General features: G+C 36.0%; 2 protein-coding genes across 19 annotated transcripts in view; both read left to right on the top strand.

Moving 5' to 3' along the window:
• LOC106142136 (serine/threonine-protein kinase MARK2) overlaps window positions 1-22,384 on the top strand; it is a 175,087-nt gene that overhangs the window by 66,318 nt on the left and 86,385 nt on the right. For 4 of the 18 annotated variants that reach the window (XM_013343775.2, XM_013343766.2, XM_060951961.1 and 1 more), the window contains exon 1: window positions 20,705-20,992. The exons of 8 other annotated variants lie outside the window; for them this stretch is intronic. The gene's annotated coding sequence lies outside the window, so the exon portion shown is untranslated. Of the gene's footprint in view, window positions 1-20,703; window positions 20,993-22,384 lie in introns of those variants that run through there. 6 more of the 18 variants (XM_060951962.1, XM_060951949.1, XM_060951953.1 and 3 more) reach the window with 5 other exon arrangements.
• LOC132903512 (uncharacterized) overlaps window positions 8,956-22,384 on the top strand; it is a 31,546-nt gene continuing 18,117 nt past the window's right edge. Inside the window, exon 1 of the mRNA XM_060951967.1 lies at window positions 8,956-9,493. Coding sequence (XP_060807950.1) covers window positions 9,029-9,493 — 465 coding nt within the window. The 5' untranslated portion in view covers window positions 8,956-9,028. The remainder of the gene's footprint in view (window positions 9,494-22,384) is intronic.

The raw sequence follows: 22,384 nt of genomic DNA, 5'->3' as shown, positions 1-22,384 counted from the left end.
GTCCTCTTCTTGTATATGATTTTTGCGTAGGGCTTCGCTCCCCTGGGAAAGTAAAAAAAAATCCTCAAAATCAGTCTCTACAGGATTGAGTTTTGTTTGAGTTCTTTCGTTATAAACATACAATTTTTTTTTTCTTTATTAATAGTGTGACTGTGTCAACCTGCTCTCATTCATCATCTCCATACGACCACACCTTCTAAGCATACCCTTTAACCGTTTTTTCTTCTCTCACATCTCACAACACACCATAAAATACTTTCCAAACAAGAATCCAAGTCTTCATTTATTCACTGTCATGTGTATGTATGAAGACGCCTCAGTCCGGTGGTGTTGGAAATATGCAAATCCGGTAGCGGTGGTCCGTCGAAACGCTCTCAGGATCCAGTGAAATGGGTGTGACATTTGATTATTACCTCTTGTGTCCACTTGTATGTACATCAGATGAATGAATATCATTTCAAGCATTTTTGACCACACAATGATTGGTTTTTGGTGTGATTGTCGTTTTGAACACACAAAAATGGTATTTATTTAAGCTCAGAAGTACCTAATCATTAAGCGAAAAGCTTATTAATTTCGGATTCTTCTTTTTAAGGTTATGGGCTGGGAACTTGTCACTATCTTTTAAGTCAACCACCTCCACGCGGCTCTTGAGTATATTGCCTGTTGGCTCTGTCTACCACTAAAGTAAAGATATGTACGTGTGTAATTAAAGCCTGAGTGTTCTCTGTCTTTATAGTCAGGCTAAGTATTCATTTCGTCTCTATTTCCTTTCATACTCACCCCCTGTCTCCCCTTTAGGTAAATACAGGTGACGCGACCTTTGTTCGCTGTATCTTTTTAATCTTTTCTGTTTTTAATCCCCGTCGTCCATTTTTGTTTCTTTAGGGATTTTTCATTATCCCTAAAAGACTTTCTAGTGATGTTAACGACTATTTTTTTTGTTTATATATTTTTTAAGCAGCGCAGATATCGTATTATCCCGAGATCTTTAAATGAGAAGTTTTAATGAAATGGAATTTAAGAATCTGCTGATGTAATGTCACGTAACCGGCGAGCTTACTTTTTTTATTGAGTTACGAATGTGGATGGATTGAGTGAATGAAGTATGTATGCAGGGTTCGTTGCAAGTGGAAACATGTGGTCTTTGCCAACCCCTCTGGGAAAACGGCGATTGATTTTATGTAGGTATGTATCTATAACGACTGTATGTATGAAACATACAAAATATGTACATACATAGATAGTTGACGAATATTTAACGTTGTGATTTCTTAATTTTTTACGTTATTCACCAAGAATTTCAACAATAATATTCGTTAAAGTCATATTTTATCTTACTGGCAACAGCATTTAATACAAAAAATACTGTCAGTACCACATCGTATATTTTTATCACTATCAACGTGTGTCAGTTACCCCTGTACAGTCCTAAATGACATGGCTATCTAACAGTCCGATCTCTCCCGAAATGTCCCGAAATAGAAGCGTGGGGCGTCCGGAAAATCATGAAGCTATCTTTGACAGTGGTGTCGTCAGTTCCGACAGTGTTTCCAAGTTATGTCCCAGTTGTAGGTTTGATTCTGACTTGGAAGGTCGTTTATTGAATAACTAGCGACCCGCCAACGGCTTCGCACGGGTGCAAAATTCGGAAAAAAATATACATAAAAACCTTCCTCTTGAATCACTCTACCTGTTACAAAAAAATAAGCATCAAAATCCGTTGCGTAATTTTAAATATTTAAGCATACAGACAAACAGACTATAATAGCGACTTTGTTTTATACTATGTAGTGATTTCAAAATTTCATTAAGGTACTGTCGTGTAACCATGACCGGTCCAACCTTAAGAAATAACATAATTTCTGTTCTGTCACAAATGTCTCCGTATCGAATCATATTGGATGCGTAGTGGATTCTGGTTTTCAAAGTAACACAGCTAGGTAACATGAATGATATAGACGATCCAGAGTAAAATACTCAGCGGTGACAGTTGCTCTATGAAGACGGATAAATTCGTCGAATCATATAGGTTGCGAAGCAGACTCTAAGTTTCGAAGTGACTAGCTTGGGTGCCTGGAACTGGAAGACACTCACTGGATGATTAAGTTTAGTTCGAAATTAGTTCGATCTCTTCCGAAATAGAAGTGTGAGGCGTCCGGAATATCATGGTGATATCTCTGACAATGGTGTCGTCAGTGTTTTCAAGTTATGTCCTCGTTATAGGTTTGATTCTGACTTGGAAGGTCGTTTATTGTATCTTGTATAATTTCATACATACATACATATAATCATGCCTATATCCCATGAGGGGTAGGCTGAGCCTACAGTCTGTCAGTCAGAGAGACATGACACACAGGACCCGCACAGCTGTTTGTGACAGGTTGCTAAAAGAAAAAAAATCAAAATTTAATTTTTAATATATAGATCTGTTTCGTGTGGAGAGTCGGAAAGAAAGGATTGTGTGTATGGTTAATAGATTTCTTATGTTGCGTCTCTCCTGCTCCGAATCTTGTGCAACCGGTGTGAATTTTATGAGCATCTTTCGTTAAGAGATAATAACGAACTATAGTGCCGTGTGGTTCCCGGTACCATTACAAAAAAGAATAGGACCATTCCATCTCTTTCCCATGGATGTCGTAAAAGGCGACTAAGGGATAGGCTTATATACTTGAGATTCCTCTTTTAGGCGATGGGCTAGCAATCAATTTCAATTTCAAATTCTTTATTGCATATCATAAAGTACATCAGTTAAATTACAATTCTGCTTATAAATAGGTACAATATGAACCCTGTTGGGCATCGCAATTACAAAATAATATGGAACGGCGGGCAGGCTTATGTCGACTAATGTGTTGAATATATCTAACAATAAAAAGTGTCGCATTATATTTGGAGAGAACATTAATAAGTAATACAAAATGAATATAATTTATAACATGTATTTAATTGATAAAAGTATATGTATGTATATAATAATGAAAAATAATTTAAATGTCAATATTTCTATCGTTTAAAAACTCGTCCAGTGTATAGTAGCATTTATCGGTCAAAAGTAATTTTAAGTTTTTAATAAATAAGTTCATATTTTCTTCTTTTCTTATGCAGTCAGGTAGGGCATTATAGATTTTTGTAGTCATCGCTAATGGGCCAGAATTTGAGATTACCAGTTTATAGCTAGGTGTTACTAATTTATTTTTCTGTCTTGTGGGATAACGCCGCGGTAAATTATCTTTTTTATTGTAGAATTCTGGGTGTTTTCTCACGAATTTACATGCCTCCAAAATGTATATTGAGGGTAAAGTCAAAATTTTTAGGTTTTGAAAGTGAGGTTTGCAGGTATCCGTCAGTCACTATTTGAATTTCAATTCTATCATTAAGCCAAACAGCTGAACGTGGCCTATCAGTATTTTCAAGACTGTTGGCTCTGTCTACCCCGCAAGGGATATAGACGTGATTATAATATGTAGTTATTGTTAAACGTGTCTGTATAGTAGTGCAGCCACGTCAAGTTCAACACAGAACCCTAGCAGCCTTGAAACGACGCCGCTCGACTCGAGCGTTATAACTTTATATGTATTCACACCCCTACCGTGCTCCGTTTGATGCGGACCGCTGGTTTAGTACTAAATGCTTATCTTACACACATACATACATAAAGTCACGCCTCTTTCCCGGAGGGGTAGGCAGAGACTACCTCTTTCCACTTGCCACGATCTCTGCATACTTCCTTCGCTTCATCCACATTCATAACTCTTCATGCAAGCTCGGCGGTTTCGGGTACTTTTGACCTGACCCTTTACCATTTGCTTATCTTTATAGCAGATAATTAAGTTTTTAGCACGATTGGTGAAATTAATACTAACGTCATTCTTTATCCTTATGAATTATATTATTACTTATTATAGTAAATATACAACCTTGTGCGTAACTGAGTGACAGTTAATTTGGAAGTGTTGAGGAGTGATAAGGAAATATATTCTTACAGTTTGAAATGAAATAGATTTAAAAGGGCTGTGCGGTATGAAGACTTAATCTGTCCCAGTAGAATGGCACGCGCGATGTTGTTTTTATAGCGCGAAAAACTATCGCTGTACCGTTTCACGTTCTAGTGAAAAGCGATATGTTTTTATTATGACATTTTAGTGTTCAGGTCATGTTATTTAATCTGCATTTTAAAGCGCGTTATATTTGATGTTATATTTGGTCAATTTTGGTTTCTCTAAATTGAAAATAATAATCTGAATGTATAGTTGACTGGCTACACACTTCACACCACTTTTGTGCTGCGTTTAATGCGGACCACTGGCTTAGTGCTAACTACTTAATCGATTTGTAATACGGAGGGATCTGCTCTTTCAAGTGCGAAATAGGATCTGATGCCTTATCTGTTTGGTTTGTTGTCTGAATATACCTTACTAGAATGGATTGTCTATTCCTTGTCACATTTATTTGTAATACTATCGAATCCATTAAGATGTCATGCCTGACGTTAAATTCAGTGATACGCCTTAAGTAATCTTATGGTTAAATTTTAACAAACAGGAATTAATACATACAATTTATGAAAATCGTGAATTAATAGGTATTTGGTATTTCATTTCTGCCCTATGATTTACTCTTCTTTATTATCTAAAATTAATTGTTCTAGAAATACACATCGAATCTTTCTATTCTTTTATCTAACGTGGCTATGGATGTAAGTCGAATTAGAAACGAAATTAACGGCTTATATTGTAACATATAAGTAAACAAACAACGGTAAATATCCTTTCAGTAAATTAAAAAAACTAAGTACAGGAACGTATCAGTAAACCTTTGCATACTAAAAGCGAATCATTTGCTCGGCAGAGTATGCATCGTGCATGCTTAAGCGGAATTGAATGCGATACTTGCTTACTATTATTATACGTCTTTGTCACTCGCGATACAGAGAATAGTGTTAGAATTATTTTAGCGCTAACAATCTGTGTCTTTAGTTCTTGTAAGTGAAGTTTGTATTGTTCAAATTTCAGTTTCGCTACTGTGGTAAGTGTTTTGGTGCCTCGTTTACTTGAACTTATTAGTAAGCTTACTAGTATTATGATCACATAGAATGACCGGTCCTAAATTTTTTATTTAACGCTTTTACACAATTCAGAAAGTATAGGGCACAGAAATAGAGGGAGACCGAGGAAAAGATGATCGGACGATCTAAAGTCATTCAATTTTTTTTGTTTGAGTTTCTGTAATTACTAAAATCTGACGAAATCGTTACAGTTAATTTTTCAGGCAAATGATTTTGATCAATGTGGAAACTATGACATAATACTATTAAAATTATATACTCATATGGAATACAATAATGGAATGTTTAGTTCTAAATCAATTATAAATTAACTAAACGAGGCATCGTCCCGTAAAGTAACCGCATACGAATGACAAGTATTGTTCAGAGTGAAGGGATCTCTATATTATCATTATATATCATTCGATAGGCAATTCCAAAGGGTCTGAAGTATTATTGTATGTGTATGCTAGACAATTTATGTACAGACATAAATTACAATGAGAATTTACGCTGTATGTTTGTGTGCGATATAATATCTAGAAATTAGTGGTAAAATGAGTTAGGAGATACTCATGTTTTGCCGTATAGTGAAATATCTTTTTTAAAAGATCAACACGCTTTTACACACAATTTAGTTTCATTTATCTAATCAAAGTTGGACATTTTATTGTATTTGTATTTAATGATGCCGAGCGAGCGGAGCGAGTTACGTATACCAAAAAAATTTGGAGCAAAAATATTTTTTTGTATCTATGTATGTATGTTTGTAACGCGGTAAATTGCGAACCGCTGATCTGATTTCGATGAAATTTAAAACTAATGTAAGATCTGTCAAAAGAATTTTCAAGTTCGAATGGTTCGAAAGGTTTAAGTTCGCGGCGACCGACTAAAAAATAACTTCGCTACATAACTTAGATTAATAATAATATCGTATTATAATGAAATTAATTTTTATGAAATCCAATGAAATTCATGTCTTATTTATAAATTGACTTCTCTAGTAAATCGTGACAAGCTAACTCAACGGTAACTTTGGCAAAATAACATATTTCCTTTTTACGAAGAAAGATGTATTTATTCAAGTCTGGACAATCTTAATGCAAAAATATTAAACAAGTTGCAATGCCAGTTACTGGCCTTAGCAAACGAGGCATGGCGAAGTGGCACAAAGCGAATACTACCATTGTAGTGGCTATGAAAGCCCGCCTCCGATATCCACGAGACGTAATATCACTGTTGACTGTGATGTACTGTTTTATAAAGAGATTAACAATTAGCTTTTAGTTGTAAAACGGCAATGTATTGTGATGTTTGCAGAGAAATGTTTCTTTATTTCTAACAAGTCACCGCGCATACGCACTTGGGATTAGTTTACAAACTAGGGATTCTTCTTTTAGGCGATGGGCTAGCAACCTGTCACTATTTGAATCTCAATTCTATCACTAAGCCAAATAGCTGAACGTGGCCATTTAGTCTTTTTAAGACTGTGGGCTCTGTCTTCCCCGCAAGGGATATAAACGTGACCATATGTGTATATATGTATGCACATAGGACTTGACTTTCTTACCAAATAGGACAAGTTATATATGTGCGGAATTGAACTAAGGTCGGTTAAGAAGTTAAAAATGAAAAGTGGTTACCAGTAAACCCGCTTTTTCATGCACTTTTACATACATAAATATTTGCAGATTGTTACCGCTTCTTCTGCACTGAAGCTTTTGGAAGCGTCAGTAACCTTAGTTTTATGTAATTTATTTGACGTCAACCAATATTGTAAAAAAAAATATGATAATTATTAAGTGATGTTTGAAATGTCCCATAAAAATGAATAAAACTTTTCTATTTGAATTAGGTATATAAAACCACGCCTCTTTCCCGGAGGGGTAGGCAGAGATTACATCTTTCGAGTTATCACAAGCCATGTACATTTCTTTCGACTCATCCGCATTCATGACTCCCATCATCTCGTCGGGGATGTAAAAAAAATATTGCAGAATTTTACTCGGGAAATTTAAAATTGCCGTGTGGTTGATGAACTTATCCAATGGAGAGATCTCTTCCAATACCAGGAAGTAAAAGAAAGATTTAAAATGTTGGGAACTTTTCATGTTCCACGCGTGTTTGTTGCGAACCGTTCAGAGTAAAAAATAGTTTTTTTGGAACATTTTTATTCGCTACAGCTGTTTACCCGTAATCAAATTTTAAGGTACCGTGCTTTTAATAAGCGACCGAAAATTTATAAATTCGTGGTATAGCTGATAACAGCATAAAAAGGTTTTAAGGAAACAATTTTTTTTGTTTTTACTTTAGATATGCAAGGCGAGTGTAGGTAAATAGTCGGTAAGGTCTAGTAAATAAATAAATAATTATCTAGTTCCTTTATTGTTTGCCGGTTGACTGAAAGAGATCCCTTCATGGGATAAGTCCGCCATTGCAAGTGATTTGTTTCTTTTATAACTATGTACTATTTTCTTGTCACTGTTCTCTTAAATCATTAGCCTTATTTCACATCCCATCCATATAATCACGTATATATCCTCTGCGGGGTAGACAGAGCCGCAAAATGCAGTCTTGATAGACTGACAGGCCACGCCTATATTATAAGCCTACCCCTTAGTCGCCTTTTACGAAATAAATGGATAAGAAAATGGAGTGTTCCTATTCTTTTTTATATTGATGGCCACACGGCACTCTTATTATTTCTCAATCTATATAAAATATCATTGGGCCTACTTTCTATCTTCCAATCTATGCGCGGTGCGTACCTAGTGACTCACAATACCTGGTCTACTTTTCATACCTGGTACGTTATTGGTAAGTGGATATTAATTAGGATGCCTTAGTCGGGGTGTTGAATGTTAAAATTATCGATTGTGTCTGAAAAACACCTCCATTGTGGCAAAAGATGTTGATGCACTTTTTTTTTCGTTTTTAGATATATCGTTTCGATGGAAAACACACAGCAAACTCTAAGTTCCATTAGGAACTTAGAACCTAGTTGATTATGTTTATCTTGGGACCTAATAAGCCTCCAGATCATTGGTATTGATTGAAATATGACATATATACGTATGTCATATTTCAATCAATGAGAAAAAGAAAAACAGAAAAAAAACACGGGTAATGAGGTACAAAGGCGGACTTATCGCTAAAGCAATCTCTTCTGGTGGGAAGAAATCAAAATAAGAAGTCATTAATATTATATATAAAACAATGTACATAAATTATATGATATTCTTAGTCACGTGTCTCTCACGCATATTATGCACGTGAAAACTTTATCTCGTAATTAAATATTAGTTTAACAGTTAATAATAAATACTCCGTAATCAACTTGTTTTTTTTTGTCTGCACAGTTATGAAATTTTTCCTAAACAATTTATTTTTATTGTTATCTATTTAATTTCGTTCCCTTCGGCTATTCATTTTTGTTGCAATTGAATGCTTTTGATATACTACTACGGAAATATCTTTTAATATTAATTGTTCTTTTTGCATCAAGATATGTTTTAAAGGATATTGCAACCGAGAATACCCAGTCTTCCTTCTATAGAGTTAAGCATTACATCATTTAATAAATCTATTGTTGTGTTTATAATAAACTTGCATCATTAACTGACTTCATCCGAATTTATTGACCTTATGCATCTTATCAGCACGTCCGTCTGTCTGTCATTCAAGAACTTATTAACTCGCCCACTTACTACTATAGCACTTAACAGCGGCTACGTCAGTATCATATTGACATTCGAGCAGCGAGCTCGCGTATTTGGCTCCCGGATCGAATAAAGAATCGTGTACACAATGTTCTCAATTTGAATTTAACATTCTTGAAATGCGAATGAGTTTTTTTTTTAATTGAAGTGTGATTCTGGCAGCCATAAATAAGTGATTTCAGTTTTTTTTTTTAAATCAAAGTGTAGTGCAAAAGGATTGCAGTGACAATGTTTTGAAAGGATAATATCTTAATCGTTCGGTATGTACGAAGTGTCGTGCGTAGCCGGCAACAAGGTTGATGCTGCTTACGCGGTCAAGAGTCTATCCAACGTGGTACCACCCGGCATGGGTCACACCGTGTCAGTGCAGCGCCACAATGCGCACTCGCAATCTTACAAACACAAAAATGAGTTACCAATACCGCCGCCCGTGAGCAAGCCTGACGCTATCAAGTCCCATGTCATGAGATTGCTCAAACGTTCCAAGAGTCACACGCCGGCTACTAGATTGGAGGACCACCAGCCCGATCCGAGGGTCGAAAGGCGTACAGTTTTCGCTCGTCCCGTGACTGATGAGCAGCGTCGCAGGAGGAGCACTATGGACAGGAGGCGTGCTGACAAGCGAGTGGTGGTGACCATTGTCGATGGTCTCCCGGTGGTTGTGACGGGGCAGAACCAGCATAATCCACCGCCCGTGACGCACCATAGACACTCGCACCGCGATAAGGTAGGTTTTGTTTGAGATAAGTGTTACGTGTGAAGATTGTTAGTTATGAGATTTAGATACGGCTAATAGGAATAGTCAGCAATTTTTAGGAAAATATTAAATAGATAGAAAGGAGAAAGTATGCAGCGAAAGCTACAGGATGCTCTCGGAAGCGTTGGAAATAGAATTGAAAATAGATTTCCTAATGAAAATTATAGGTGTTATTCAAACAGTGCCGTGTGGTTCCCGGCACCTATTTAAAAATGAATAGGACCACTCCATGTCCTTCCTGTGGATGTCGTAAAAAGTGACTAAGGGATAGGCTTATAAACTTGGGATTCTTCTTATAGGCCATGGACTAGCAACCTGTCACTATTTGAATGTCAATTCTATCATTAAGCTGAACGTGGTCTGTCAATATTTCAAGACTGCTAGCTCTGTCTACCCCGCAAGGGATATAGACGTACGATTATATGGATGGACTCAAACAGAAACAATATGGAATCCCTATTCATTTATATTTGATGATTATGATTAGTCGTTATGTATAAATTTTTCATTTTATTTTCTTGCTGTTGAAGATTTATCCCTTCTCTATGAACCGGTGTGGCAGTTTCTTTTTATAATTTACAATACAATACAAATTTTCTTTATTGCCCATTAAAAATAACATATGAAGTAGAAGCATACATTATGAATATGTTGAGCAAAGGCGGACTTATCGCAAATCAAACTCATCTAGCTAACCTTTAAAAAAATGACATACGATACATTTTATAATTTGAAAATTTACAAAATCAAAGAATCTGAATGAACGACTGGTGTGTGATTAAATTTTTCCTAGTAATAAAATCCCCGGTCATTAACAATGGTATTTAAAAACCAATTAACCAGTGTGGTAATAAATAAAACATTATCCGACATATTGTTTCAATTCAATAAAACTAGTTTCAGCATCGCTGGTTGTGCAATATTCAGTTTTATAGCATTAGATATAGGACGCACTTTTTGTAATTATAGCCAGGAGACTGTTATTGTAAAATCACATATTTATTATTAATTAAGATGCATTAAGATTCCCGTGGTGGATGCGGTTCCCGGCACCAATAGGAAAAAGAATAGGGCCACTCCATCTTTTTTGCCATGTGTGTCGTAAAAGACGACTAAGGGATAGACTTAAAAACTTGGGATTCTTCTTTTAGACGATGGGCTAGCAACCTATTTACTATATACCTAGTCACTATTTGAATTTCAACTCTATCTTTTCAAGACTGTTTGCTCTGTCTACCCCGCAACAGATATAGACGTGATTATATATATGTATGAATGTAGGTATAAATACAAAATTGTACTGTCTTTAATGTACGCTTCGATCGCGGTGGTCAAGCTAAAAATATCCGACTAACTAGTGTTAATTCGTTTAATAGACCGTTAGTGTTATAGCCTATTCAGTGGCTTCGTTAATTAATATCGCCACCTTTATAGTTTTAGTGATTATTGAGCGGCTCCATCGTTAATTTGATGAGAACGAGGCATTTGTTACATATACATAGAAGTAAATATTTAATCTAAAACTTAACAGTCTGGTTCGCATCACCAATAAAAAAAAAAGAATAGGACCACTTCGTCTCATTCCCATGGATGTCGGAAAAGGCTACCACGTATGGGATATAGACGTGTACATATGTATGTGTGTATGTAAAACTTAACCAGAAACAGACCCGTCCGCTAGTGCCGCTTTTCTTGTGGCCACACCTCACCGAATGGCTATGTGATATCTATACTAATATTATAAAGCTGAGGAGTTTGTTTGTTTGTTTGAACGCGCTAATCACAGGAACTACTGGTTCGAAATGAAAAATTGTTTTTGTGTCGAATAGACCATTTATCTAAGGAAGGAAGGTTTTAGGCTATATAACATCACGCTGCAACTTTTAAAAGCGAAGAAATATTGGAAAATGTTAAAAAAAAAATCGGGGAAAATTATTCATCCTTGAGGGCTTCAATGATGCCCAAAATAAATATACCACGCGGACGAACTCGCGGGCACAGCTAGTTGAGTAATAAGGTGATTTAATAATGGCGCACATATGAACTGAATTGTTTTATCATTATTCTATCGTTAAGCCAAACAGCTGAACGTGGCCTTCCAGTCTTCGAAACAGCTGTCTCTGTCTACTCTGCAAGGGAAGTAGACGTAATTATTATATGTATGTTGTTTTAGATAATGTTAAGTAATAATTCATAAACAAGGTAGACTATTTTATAGCGTCGGGTTATAATTATTTTTTCTTTTGTTTTCAAGTGTTTTGTTAGTTAGTTGTGATTAGTTTTGTTTGTGATCATTGTTAACTTTGAAGATCTTTCTTCATTTTGAACCATGGTTGTTTTAAAATGAGACATATCATTGTTTGCTCATAATAACGCATCCATGTACATAGTGTTACTCATCACCTAAATATATCTCGTCATATATAATAAGTGAACTCCTCTTTAGTAACTACGTGTTTTTAGCTCGTTAATGAGTAACTGTTAGAATGACGCATGCGCAATGGAAAAATGCAGTGTATAGTTGCATAGTTGGTCATTGTTTGAGCGGTCAAAGTATTTAGTTTGCCTTTTAAATGTTATCATGTGTGTGGATGACATAACTAGTTGTTACCCGCGACTTTGTTTGCCGTAAAAGTGCATGATATTGAGGATGTAACTGGGGTGAGTTTCGTTGGCATCCTCACCACTCTGGAGAGGAGTCTGAGGGTACGCCTTGGACCATGGATCCCGGATTGGGAGAGTCGGGATTTTACTCGAAGCGCCTCACATCTGATCTCCGCAACCTTTTGCAGGGGAACCAAATCCGTATTGGATCACGGTTATCCAGTTGCCTGAATGTGCAGGTTTCTTCGCGATGTTTTCCCTCACCGTAAGAGCATTGGTTAGAACGCATATTAAGTACATAACTCAAAAAGGGTCATACATGGCCGAGGTAGGATTTGAACCTGTGCCCCTCACATTACTTGCGCATTTTAACCTTACCTATTCGACCACCGACTCTCACTTATAGGTAGGTATATCAAGTTATATTTACATTGATACTTTCCAAAGCCGATTTGTGGACTGTGGTGCGCACGCGCGTGTAATCGTCTGGAACGCCCGGTACCGAATCGAGAACAAATAAGGTAAAATCGGTAAAACGGAACAGTAATGGTGGAAATCGATTGATGGTAAAACAGTCTCGTTTCTCTTGTCTCATGTTTTTGTGTTCAAAGAGTTGTAACCTCAGTATTAGTTACTTTGGTTTGTTTGTTTGTTTGTAAACTCTTTATTGCATATAAAAAGAAATATAATAAATTACAAAACAGTTATTTGATTTTTAAGAATATTACTTACAATGGAGGAGTTATCCCAATTGGGATTTCTTCCAGTCAACCAAAATATAAAGAAAAGTGTAATAATAACAATGATGGTCCTTTTTCTTATTTTGTAATAACTCTATCTACTGCCGAGACCTGTTCATGGACATTTCGTGTATTGATATGCCCGGAAACGCCTTTCAGCAAAATTTGGCCTTTGACTTAACTAATTCCTCTGTCTATCCCATAAGGGACAAAGATGTTGTGTATGAGTTAATACTCTAAACGCCTATCTCAGTGCATTCGCCCGATCCATATTTCCGCATGGTCGGTTGCACAACACAACTATCGTTTTGTACGCTGCTGTTCTAATTTGGAACGCCACGTGCGCAGACGCATTATTTATAGTGTTGTTTGGGGTAGAGGTTTTGATTGAAACAGAACGTACATAATGTCTCACTTTCTCTCTCTAATCATCGCGTTATCTGCATTATATCTTTGTTAAGTTTGTTTAGGAACAGATTCCGAGTTCTCTTGCTTGGCTTACATTTTACATCCCAATAATATTAAAAAGCGAAAGTTTGTGAGTATGTCAGTATGGATGTTTGTTACTCTTTCACGCAAAAACTACTGAACTGATTACGATGAAATTTGGTATATAGGTAGCTGGAGACCCAGAATAACATATAGGCTACTTTTTATCCCGGAGTTCCCGCGGGATTGATAGGGTTTCCATGCGGACGAAGTCGCGGGCGGCCTCTAGTTATTAATATGTTGTTCCTGTAAAGCTCTAAGGCTTATGTATTTACTTTGTCTCCTTAAGAAATTCCTTAGAACAGTTTGGTAATTATTTTATGCCTTTCAAAAAGCTTACCATATAATTCAGATCAAATAAACGTACCGTATTAAGTGAATGACAGAAAAGTATATTTGTAACAGCTGAAATGAAGCCTAGAGGAACGAACCTTGATAAAATCTTGGATGTCTTGGCATAATGTCAGGTTAAGAGTACCCGAAACCGATTAAATTATTTGAAGTGACAGATGTGAATGAAGCGAAAGATGTTTGCAGGGATCGTGGCAAGTAATGATAAATAGATAAAGATATAGTTTCTGCCTACTACTCCGGTAAAAGAGGCGTGATTTTATGCATGTATGAAATATAACGCCTCTTATATCAAATGATGCACAATGCATCGCGACCTACTTCCGGCGCCACAATTCGTAAATCCCAAGTGGGCTTACTATGAGTGATTCTGCTTCTACTAGTTTAGAAATATATATATATATATATATATATCAAAATTTTAAATTCTGTATGGGCCATTACATTTCATTTTCCTCCTGGCTGCATCCTCACCACTCTGGAGAGGAGCCCGGGGTGCGCTTATGACCATGGATCTTCAATTGGGTGATGAACATTTAATAAATACATCTTTATCCTTAACGGGGTAGGCAGAGCCCGCAATCTTGAAATACCGAAAGGCCACTTTCAGAAAAAACAAACCACAAATCAATTCAAAAGCGTACAAGTAAACAAGATCAAACATCCCTTTCCGCTCACGAAAACACTGAGGATTAAAATAAAAAAGCTTTGAAGCAATCATTCCGATTGCTTTTCGGTTAACGAAAATAGACAACGCTGGTGTTGTATCGGGAAACAATCTGTTTTTTTAGAGATCCGTACGTAATAGTTAAAAACGGGACCCTATTATTCGTACTAATCCTCCGCTGTCTTAAAACCTATTGCGAATCCTCCATTGTCTGTCTGTCTGTCCGTCCGTCAGTCACCAGGTTGTAATTCTTAAAGTGTGATATGCTATAAAGCTGAAATTTTCACAAATGTATGTATGTATTTCTGTTCCATCAATTATTGGGGCTCCATACAATACGTTTCTTTTTCCGTATAATTTTGCGCAGCATTAATAACGGTAACAGGTAAACGTTTAAAATTTTACACAGAATATTGAGTTGGCATGTTACCTTTCAGAATAAACAATAAAATAAAATAAAGTTATTATTAAATTATGATTTAATACAACAAACGAATTATTTTTTATAGATAATGGTACTGAGTCCTTCGTGAGCGAGTTCGACTCGCACTTGGCTGGTGTTTTTTTTTTAATTTACGGTCGCTGTGTGAGAAATCTGTGTATTATCAACCTCCTTTCTCTTAGCGTTTGTCCCATTTATATCCTAATTTCTGTATATCCTGGGTTTGGGTAAGTTAGGTTTTTTACAAGGAAGTTATTCCCGTCTCATCTCCTTTGCAGGAGGAGCTAACCCATATTGGATCATGCGGTTACACATACAGTGAACATAATACATATGATCACGTCTTTATCCCTTACGGGGTAGACAGAGCCAACAGTCTTGAAAAGACTGATAGGCCACGTTCAGCTGTTTGGCTTAATGATAGAATTGAGATTCAAATAGTGACGGGTTGCTAGGCCATCGCCTAAAAGAAACCCAAGTTTATAAGCCTATCCCTTAGTCGGCTTTTACGACATCCATGGGAACGAGATGGAGTGGTCCTATTCTTTTTTTTATTGGTGCCGGGAACCACACGGCACATATATAAGCACGTTTATATCTACATGCAGGTTTTTTCACTATGACTACCTGAACCTGACAAAACCTGGATCGAGGTCACAATTGCCTAGTTAACAGGGTTACTGAGGTCAAGCTTCGTGTTATTCCCTTATACAATCCAGAGTCATGTTCGTGTGCGGCCTCTCAGCCCTCCAGGGAGGTGTAACCGGGACTCATGCCAGGCGGATGATATTTTATCTAAATTATGTATAATGTGGCATATACATATATGAATTCTTCTTTAGGCTTCGTCTGTGCATATAAGGTATATTATTTGCCTAATATATCGTCCAGTGTGCCGTGTGGTTCCCGGCACCAACAGAAAAAATAATAGGACCACTCCATCTCGTTCTCATGGATGACGGAAAAGGCGACTAAGGGATAGGCTTTTATACTTGGGATTCTTCTTTTTGGCGATTGGCTAGCAACCTGTCGTCGCTATTTGAACCTCAATTCCATCATTAAACCTAACAGATTAACGAGGCCTTTCAGGTTTCTAAAGACCGTTGGCTCTGTCTACCCCGCAAGGGGTATAGATCAGTCTTTTTGAATTTGATTTGATATACATATGTATGTACTTACATACATATGATCACGTCTAATATCCCTTGCGGTGTAGACAGAGCCAACAGACTCGAAAAGGCTGGAAGGCCACGATCAGCTGTATGGCTTAATGATGGAATTGAAATTCTAATAATATATAGTATATTATACATATGTATGTACTTATATATATGTATTTATCTTCATTGAGTGATGCTGCTTCAAATATATATGTATATGTAGGATATCAGATTATTTTCCATCGGGATCTTTATAATCAGAAACGATAAGTTATCAGTCATTATCAGTGATAACGTTCAATTTGCTTTTATTGATGGCGCTCTGATGCAAATGAAGAGTGTTTTTGTACAACAGCTATTTATTTTCCGCCGGATTCGCCTACATTGTATTTGATGCTATTTATTTATTTAAGACTTTATTAAACCTTAAAAATTACAATAGTTGGACTTATAGCATTAGCTACCAGTCGAATCTTTTGAAATTAGCAGAACAGCTAGAAGCAGATTCTTATTCGGGTGAATTTTTTTTTTCAGTTTTCTTCAGTTTGAATTTCAAGCCGGGAAAGCGGTTTGGGTTCTTGATTTTTGTTGTCTTCTTATTGTAATTAATTTATATTTTTAAAAATTAATCAATTTACCATGCTCGAAATAAATGAAATAATTTAACAGCATTAAGCAGCTAAATTTTTGAATTGAATACAGTGAAAATCTATAAAAACAAAGTAAAACTCCAGGTCTTTTTATGAAATTGGTTACATTTTTTTGAAAACTGCCTGTTTTATTGTGATAGTTTGGTTATATTAACAGTAGAATTATATGTATTGTAACGGGTGAAGTAACAAAAATGTTGTTATAACAACCTACGTGGATAAAAATAAAATTTTCAATTATCACTTGATCGCGTCATCTCATTCACGCTTTTCTTCAACGATTATTCACACAAAAGCAGTGAAAGCTGTCGTTTATATTGTCATATTGTGAAGAATTCAATATTTGTACTGTTAAAGAGAGAGATTTGTATACTCAAGATGTTAGCATACAAATAAAAATAATTTATATCATCTCTAGTTTACAGCTAGTGCCATCTAGCGGCGGAGAGCGTAACTAAAAAAATTAAATATATGCAAACTATGTAGCATTTTTATCAATTGTCGTTGTTTCAGTCATAATATTCAAAATGAAACAATAGTTTTGAAAATAAAATTTAAGTTATATAGTTATGTTAAGAGCGCATATAAACTTTAGTTCGTCTATCCCCCAACAGATGGCGCCTCTTGTTAAGTTTGAAAACGTATAAATTTGAAATGTTTTTAGTGGAAAAATGAAAGTATTTGTTAATAATATTTAAAAACTATCAAATTTACGGCAAGGCCTGGTTGGGATTTTTCTTTTATGCGATGGGCTAGCAACCTGTCACTATTCAAATCTCAATCTATCGGCATCATTGTACATGTTTTTGAGACTAGACTTTGTCTACCCTGTGAGGTACAAATACAGAGTTTATAACGTCCACCACAGTTGACACCTTAAATTAATGGTTATTATACTGTAACAAAGTTAAATTTAGTTTAAGGTAAGTGTCTCATGTTTGGCAGATTGTTGAAGCGATTAAGATGAGTTTGGGCAGTTAAAGCTTATCGGAAATTAATAAGCTATTAGAAACAGCTTTAAAAAAGTACTTGTATTATTACCTGATTTTTTTTTACATACATACATACATTTCATCACGTCCATATCCCTTACGGGGCGGACAGAGCCAACAGCCTTGAAGACTGGAAGGCCACGTTCAGCTGTTCGGCTTTTTAAGCGTCTAGTCTTATGTCGAGGTTCAAATATGTGATACCTACCTTCTCTTATGCCTATCCTACTATTATAAATACGACAGTTTGTATGGATGTGTGGATGAATATTTGTTACTCTTTCACGCAAAATCTACTTGACTTATTTTGATAAAATTTGCTACACGGGTTGAATATAAACGGGAGTGACTTAATAAGTACTATTATTTATCTAGAAATTCCCATGGAAGCTGGTGTTTTTATGTGTAGGTACCTACCACACAGCACTACATTTATATGAATTGTAAAAGCATGCTAAATACTATAATAAAATTTCTGTACCAAATAATGAAACTGCAAGTCAGTTAGTTTGTCACGGTAGACGTTGAGCCGCGGCCGTGAGTCATCTGTAACTGTTGTAGTGCGCTTCTCCATTGTTGTACACGTCACGGCTTCTGCACGAGCGTGCTTTTTACTGTAATCTGTAATCTGCGTAAAACAAACCGGGTACATTCTCACAGATTGCGCGTATCATATCTAGAAAGAAAGAAATAATGAATGTTTGTTTGGTACATAATAATATATTAAGAACTGAAACCTTAATCTATAACAACTTTTGTACCAAAATGGCCTCAGCATTTGTCGTGGTACCTATATACCACGACGCTGGTCTTCCGTGGGTACCAACGTGGAAAATAAAATAAAATATGGCTGCTCTCTCGGTACATTATTGCTCGTTCGTCTTACAATAAAAAAATTTCACATAAAAATAAAAAATTAAGAAATCTCACAGATCAGCGTGAACTTCACTCGTATCACTATACCAAATGGGAATTTAGCATAGCCTAGTAAATTTGCTGTAGGCAGCCTTCTTATGTACGCCTTAGCAACGGTTGCCGTGGTTTGTTTTAGTTAGGAAAAAAATGTCAGATATTATTTATTTTATTTCCATAATAAAATGCTTTAATTTCGATGATTTCTCTCCTCTCTTCTCCTTCTGTCTTTTGTAGTGAATAACTAATTTTTTACTACATTTCCTACACCTGCCTTTATATAATTTTACTGTTAAGACTTCGAGCTAGATTCCGATCGTTCTGATGTTATCTAAGTCAGTACAATGGAAACCCGTAAATTCACTACCGTGACTGTACGGCGTATTGTTATATTGACCAACCGGCGGGTAAGTCAGTCAACCGTCAATGTTGTTACTTGGCAAAAGGTAGGGGGATTTATGTTACTAAAGCTGAAAATACAGGATTTTGACCAGCCTCCGTACTAAAGTCTTCTGGTAGAGAATAATTTTGCAATTAGTCGAAGAATTAAAGCTGAAAAGAGTTAAAAAAATAACTAGACCGTTGCAAAACTAATTGGTGTAGGTCTGTGTTGCGTCTTATGGTCCTTTCCAATAAACTATCGACATTATTTTACTTCATATAAAAGCGAATCGGTAAGGTGCCCGGTTAAAATGCGTGATGCGCAGAAAGGCTAAGGTTCTAATCCCACCTCAGCCTTTTACCAATTACTATTTTCAATGTTAAGTACATTAATTTAAGTACTAACCGATGCTCTTACGGTGAGAGAAAACATCGTAAGAAAATCTGCACATTCAAGCTACTGGATGTGTAACTATGTATCCAATACGGATTAGGATAGGTACTTCAATTCAAACACAATGTAAAAATTGTTAGTGAATAAATAAATAGGTTTACCTGCGAAGGTTGCGGAGGTCAGACGGGAGTCGCTTTGTGTGAAAACCTGCCTCACCCAATTCAGAATTCATAGTCAAAGGCATACCCCGGGCTCCTCTCCAGAGTGGTGAGGATGCAACTGAGAAGGAGGAAAAAAAACTTTGTCTAGTAATCAAAACCGCAGCCCTACAATCTACCAGGTAGGGTCTCTTACCGCCGCAAATTCTTTGTCCAACAGAGGATCTATCCTGTGAATGTGTGTAGACTATGATGCACCTGCTGTCGTGCCCTGCACATTGAACCAACCAGGTATATATTATGTGAATTGCATGACTTATCAACCGCACATGCACGTGTAGGTATGTATTTGACTTTTGATAACGTCAAGTTTTGATCAGGTACCAAAATCTTTCTCAGGACTTTATTATACACTCATTAAATATATCGATAAAATTGCCAAAATGCACCCACCACATCTTGATGTCGACAGGAAATCCCAAACAGGTTTTGCACCTGACGCGTATAGGAATAAACAACAGGCTGATTTATCAAGAGATGAAAATATATGGAGGGATTACTATTAAGACCTTAGATAATAGCTCTTTGTTTTGATAAAAAAAGTGTTATCTAAGAAGCACTGGAAGTCAATGTTGAAGATTCATAATTATAAGATTATTTTAAGATGTTATAATTATGAATTATTGTAAACAAATCTTTAATCTTTGCCCAAATCTTCTTCGTCGTTACCTTTTCCCACTTTCTACGCGGGGTCGGCACAGTATGTTAGTTTTTTCCAATTACTTCTGTCAATTGCCATCTCACTGGTCACTCCCTTTGCCCACATATTGTATTTAATTAAAAAAAGTATCATTACACATGTAACTGTATCTTTCATGAACTATTGAGGCACTGTCTTTACATTTTTAATTTCTGTTCTGCCGCCTACCAATATGTCTTTCATGGATTGTTGTATTTTTAATTATATTTTAATGGTATGACGTGAACATGTTTTTCATTCAAACTTCACGCAAATTAACGTAAAGGTCAACGTGTGTGAACAAAACGTTTTAATTGTAACTCTCTTGTTTTATTTTATTGTTGGTTTATTTTATTAAATATCTAAATCTGCCAGTTTAATCCTCTCAAAAACCTGCTCTCTGTTAAACAAACTATCTTTTTTTTTATCTAACATCACGTGGAAGCCTTTTTCTTTGGGCCTCTCCCCCCTCAAATGCTGATAAACCAGCGGGCAGCGCTCGCGCACCAATGCCACCTCAGTATGCCTCGAGCGTTCGCGAGCGGCGTGCGTGTCGCTGTTTGTTCTAAATTTCCCAAAAACAGCAACAATAATCCCAGTGATGTGATTTGAACGTGAGACAAGTGTTGTGTATTAATGACGTTTCAGTGATCGTGTGTGTTAATGTGATAGTTTTTTATTTCTCGTGCAGACGGAACAGGCGATACCGTTGCGTCCCGCTCCGGTGGTTCAAATAATAACGTGGATATACAGTGACTGTGTAATAGTGCACTAAGATTCAGTACCTCCAAAGGTCGCTTACCTCTGATTGTGTAGAAATTTTGTAGATCGGTCGTTTGTCCTCTTGTTTTTTTTACGTCGTTTCAGAGCGTTTTAGATTGTCGATGGTCTAATTTGTCTGGTGTATCGTGTCGAGTTACTCCTGCTTTGGTGTGCAATATCGTTCCTTTTTTATCGATACCTTTTAATCCTTCAACAGTTATCTTTATCGTCGCTCTTGTATGATAAACGGATGGATATTATTGGCCAATATTGTTTGTCTATTGCCGAGCTGCATGCGTGATAATTTTATGTGCTGTTTACAGATTGTGTTATAAAATTAACATAATTGTTGGCACATTGACATATTAGCATTCAATCGTCTATATATGTCTTCCTAGTAATGATAATTTCTATCACATTATTGATTTTATTTCCTATCTGCGTGTTCCAAATGATCTTGAAAACAATGTAGATGATACGTTATGTAACTAACATACTTAGTACTTTTAATAGTCACAAAATATATCACAGTACAATTCGAAATTTATCTATAGAAATACAATTCCAAACAAATCCTAGCTATTAAATGTAAACGTGCTCAATATTAACATTGTTAATTTATTTGTTAATGGAATACAAGGCTGAACTAAAACTACATTCAATCGTGGCGCTCTAGTGAAAGGACAGTTAAATATTAATCAAAATGAAGAAACTGCACTAAGTAGTACTGTAGTAGAAAACTGTGATTTACTTAACAGTAATTTGATCCCATTTCAGCGTATAATTTTAATAAAATTGGAAGCAATTTCTCGTAAAAGATTGATTTATAATTCATCTATTCATCCTTCGCACAGAGAAAGAAGGCCAAACAAATAGACTCTCCCATTTTGCTTATTCAGTTTGCTCTAAAGGTTAGCAGATATTATTCTATGTTCAAGATTAAAAAACTACTTTGAAAAGCCATTCCGACCAGACCGTATCGTGTCAAACCGTGAATCGTTTTGAAACTAGCCTCAATTGTGTTGAAATAAAGTTTATAATCGTTCAGGAACTGGTTTCCCCCTTTTTTTATGGTCCACGGAGGTTTTGTTTTGCGGTGAAACGGCAACAATCAGACCTTGGTGTCCGGAGTTGCAACATTTAGCGGGTTTAAGTTGTGAACTGAAGACTTGTTTGATGAATAGAATCTTTAAGTTAAGTATTAGCCGGTTAATTTTTAGTGTCTCTAGAAATATTAAAGTCTTTTTTCCATCATAGTTTTATCAATATCTTATTAAGTAATAATATTTGTACTTTGTTAATGATAATATTCTGAAGTTTATGAGTCTAATTAAGATTTAGGAAACTCACTTTGCCTATAAACTATCGTCAATCTTTTTCCAGTAGTGTCGACATTTTTGTATCATCAAAGTTTACCACAAGT

Source organism: Amyelois transitella, chromosome 27 (assembly GCF_032362555.1).
Source record: "Amyelois transitella isolate CPQ chromosome 27, ilAmyTran1.1, whole genome shotgun sequence".
Taxonomy (NCBI): Eukaryota; Metazoa; Arthropoda; class Insecta; order Lepidoptera; family Pyralidae; genus Amyelois; species Amyelois transitella.
The sequence above is the reverse complement of the archived record's forward strand: the minus strand, read 5'-3'. Positions and strand labels throughout refer to the sequence as shown.